The 4,063-nt window shown below is 31.2% G+C and overlaps 1 protein-coding gene across 1 annotated transcript; it reads left to right on the forward strand.

The window, feature by feature from the left end:
- Positions 1-1,193: 1,193 nt before the first annotated feature.
- On the forward strand, positions 1,194-3,582 carry LOC109215634. Its single transcript, XM_019379738.1, has 2 exons — positions 1,194-2,359; positions 2,964-3,582. Exons 1-2 carry the CDS (start codon positions 1,262-1,264, stop codon positions 3,288-3,290), a joined length of 1,425 nt encoding a protein of 474 aa, XP_019235283.1. The 5' UTR covers positions 1,194-1,261; the 3' UTR covers positions 3,291-3,582.
- Positions 3,583-4,063: the final 481 nt, after the last annotated feature.

The raw sequence follows: 4,063 nt of genomic DNA on the forward strand, positions 1-4,063 counted from the left end.
TTTTTAATTGATAATTATAAGATATCTATATTTATTAATTTAAGTAGTGTAACTAATTAATTCAAAATTTAAAATTCAGAAAAAAAAATTAGTTAGAAAAGTAGTTTAGTTTGTCTTAACAATACCACTTGGCTTTTTGTGGTTATGACACTTATCTTAATGTAGTGCTTTTGCTTCTCCTATTCTATATAGATAGATAGATGTCTGTTTTTCCTTGACATATTCAATTCCTCTCTATGTTGTAATATTTTTAATATCATATGAGATATATTATTCTTACCTGGGTAGTTTACTTATAACTTAAGTTATGTTATAAATTATTACAAATTATATAATTTAAGCTCATTAAATTACAAGTAGAATAATTCTGTTATAAATTTGTTGCAAAATTTATGTATTGTTACTTTTAAATAATATTATTTTAATATTGTGTGCATTAAGTCGTATATTTAAGTTTCACTTTGTACTTTTTTCTCTATTATGTATATAGATTTTTGAACTTTTTTTAATTAATAAAATATTTTTGAAATATAATTTTAAAAAAGCATAAATATGTAATTTTTAGATTTTGAAAATTTATTCTAAATATGCTTCTATTAGTATTTTTTGGTATTAAGTGTATTGAGTATATATTTAAAAAGTTTTCACTCACTTTTATTCTCAATATTAAATAATATTTGAGTTATAATTGATATTGATAAACTTATTGTTACAAGCAAACTAGTTTTACAACACTCATTTTTTCATTATTCAATTTCATTAACTTATACATGATCATTTTTTTTATTTTAGGAAAATTTTTATTTATTTTATACATAATTATATAACATGAATTTTTTAAACAAAAATTAATATTGAAAACGTATTTAAAAAAAAAAAGACAAAAGGTTGATAAGGTTAAGAGTAAAATAGGAATTTGAAAAATTCAATAAAGATAGAAGGTGGAAAATTCAAATATTTTTCATTCAATTACTAATCTTGTCTCTCTAATCTCTACATCTCAATTACTTTTAGAGCTAAAGCAAAAAAAAGAAAAAAAAAATTACTTTTACAGCTAAAGCAAGAAGAAGACACGTAGCATTCCAAAACCGCATGCAACCTAACACGTATACATTTTCCTCCAGCAACACCTCACTACGTGGGAATTATTCAAACTTCCTTTAAAAAAGAACCATTCCTCCTATTTCCTTGCTATTAACTTCCATTCCTTATCCAACACTTTTGTCTTCGTATCCAGATAAAAAAGAAAGGAGAAAAAGAAATGATGAATTTTTTGGCTATTTCTCTGGTATTAACCACACTTGTTACAGCAGGATTTTTCAATCCGAATGCAGAGAATAATAAGAAAAAAGATGATGTTATTTTAAAAGAAGGCCCTAGAGTTGTAGTTGTTGAATTTGATAAAGAAGATGGTACCAAAGTCTTAATCTCTCCACAACAAGAAGCTGAAATTCCAAAAGGAAAATCAGGGTATGTTTCTGATCTCAAAGACAAATTATATGAAAAAGTAGAAGAAGCATCTTCTGTTCTACCAAATATTGGTCAAGGAATTTCAAGTCCGTATGTAAATCAAGAAAATGGTGAAATTGTTACTAAGCCTAGTGCTAGAGATGTAGTTTGTGATGCATTTGGTAAATGCAAAGAAAAAATTGCTAGTGCTTTGGGTAAAACCAAAGATAAGGTTTCAGAAAAAGCACATGAAACGGTTGATAAAGTTGATGAAGTTAAAGAAGGAGCAAAAGGGGCTGCTGAGAAAGTGAAAGAAAGTGTGAAAGATGCATATAGTGAAGCCACAGGTAAGGCAAAGGAGAAAGTTGATGAAGTTAAAGAAAAAACAAAGGATGTAATTGACACAACAAGGAGAAAAAAGGGTGAAGTGGAGAGAGAATTAGAGGAGAAATCAGAACAAGTGAAAGAATCAGTAAAAGAAGGTGTAAAAAAGGTTAAAAAAGAAGGGAAAAAGGAGTTGAAAGATATACTCGAGCGAGGACGAGAATTCTTCTATGATGTATTTGTGTATATTTTCTCACTGGAGAATTTGCGCACTGTGATGCGTTTGGTGCATTTTCTAGGCTTTGCTGTGGCTTATGGGATGTGTATTTGGGTAACGTTTGTTTCGAGTCATGTGTTGGCTAGAGCTTTGCCGAGGCAGCAATTTGCTTTGGTTCAGAGTAAGATTTACCCTGTGTATTTCAAGGCCATGGCTTATTGCGTTGGCGCAGCATTCCTCGGCCATTTGTTGAGCCAAAAACGTAGACTTTATGCGAGTTCGGCTGAAGCGGTTCAAGGTTTTAATCTTCTGGCTTCAATCGCTATGCTTTTGGTCAATTTGATCTACTTAGAGCCTCGAGCCACAAAGGTAATATTCCTTTTAATTTTACTTCTCTGTTTTTGTTTGTTTTATTTTATATATGATGGTGTTAAACTTGAAGAGAGAAAGAGACTAAGAGAGGACCTTTGACACGTAACAATTTATCATTAGAACTTGTACACACAAATTAACATGCCATGACATTTTTGAAGCTAGTTATAAAGAGCTTCACATTAAGAAGTTTAGGATTTAAGTTTTTATACTATATATATATATATATACACACACACACTAGTCAATAGTTGGTTCTTTAAATTTTTATCTCATATTACTAAAAAGGGCTGTCTGTGCCTTCGGGGAAGGGTCGCATGATTTAGACAGCTTATTCTAGTGCAAACTTCAAACATTGGTGACTGCTTTCGCCACTTGAACCCTTGAACTGACCAGGACCTTCAGAGATAATTTTACCGTTGCTCCAGGGTTATCTCATCTTTACTAATAGAACATGAGAAGTTTAAAGTTGGGGAGTTATTTAGATGGCATTTATGTTGGAGCAGATTACAAAGGAAAGGCCGGATTATTTTCTTAACCGCACATAGTCTTGTTTTAGATTTGTGATTCTTTTTGTTGATCTGCTATGGGATATTTGCAGGTGATGTTTGAGAGATTGAAGTTGGAGAAGGAAGAAGGGAGAGGCAGAGACATATTTAACGTTGAACCAAGCAGTAGAGGAGTGGATTCAGTGTTGGATCCTACAGGCACAAAGACAACTAGTCAGACAACGACAACGACAACAACAACCAGTAAACCTGCAGAAGTCTCTCCAGAGGTAGAAGCAGTGGTGAAGCCTCAAGTGGTCAGATTGAGTCAGAAACTAAAGAAGTTGAATTCATATTCATCTTTTCTTAATGTGCTGACACTTATGGCTCTCAGTCATCATCTTGTTTATCTTACTCAGTTGGTCGACGCCAGAAGCTGAAGCTTTTGATGCTTCATTCTCCTCTTAATATTAGCATATATAATCCTAATCAGATGGTTTACACTGTTTTTCTTTGTTACTATTTTGGTGGAGGTAACTGCCAGTGTGTAGATTGCTACTAGTGCTTTATAAGTAGTTTTTTCCTCTGACTTTTGTCTAGATATTGTTTTGCTCTGTTTGTTGTGCACAGCAATAGGAACTGAAGCTAACTACCTCCTTGTGGTACTCTTTCATTTTCGGTTATTCCTTGTAATGGCGCAGTTTAATGCTATACTCGAGGAGTTTTTTTTAACCAAATAGCCGCCAGCATTTAAAGTTTTTTTATGTTCTCATGCCATATCACATATACTCCTCGTAGTAGTGTATAGTTTGTCTTGCAGCTTGTTTGGATGGTTGTTACTGGAATAACATTTGTTTGGATTGTTTATTTAAAAATGGTTGTATTGTATTGTTAAATTCAATGTTCCGGAATAACTAAAAAGCCTCATTTTATGAAGTTATTTGGCGTGGTGAGATTATTTTTTATTTTTTTTTCAATTATGCCCTTACTTATTATTTTATAATTTAATTTTATTATTTAATTTTTATTTTATTTTAACTTCAAATTTCCAACCTATTGACATATTTTGTCTTCTTTCATTTTTTTAGGGGTGATCTGCCCCGTTCTTTTTATTCAAGTCTCAGTTTAATTCTTTGTCTCTTTTCATCGTTTTAATTTTTTATTTTTATTGTTGTTAATATTAGGTAACCTTCGTAAATTAGTAGAAAGAAGT

This window comes from Nicotiana attenuata, unplaced genomic scaffold (assembly GCF_001879085.1).
Source record: "Nicotiana attenuata strain UT unplaced genomic scaffold, NIATTr2, whole genome shotgun sequence".
Classification (NCBI taxonomy): Eukaryota; Viridiplantae; Streptophyta; class Magnoliopsida; order Solanales; family Solanaceae; genus Nicotiana; species Nicotiana attenuata.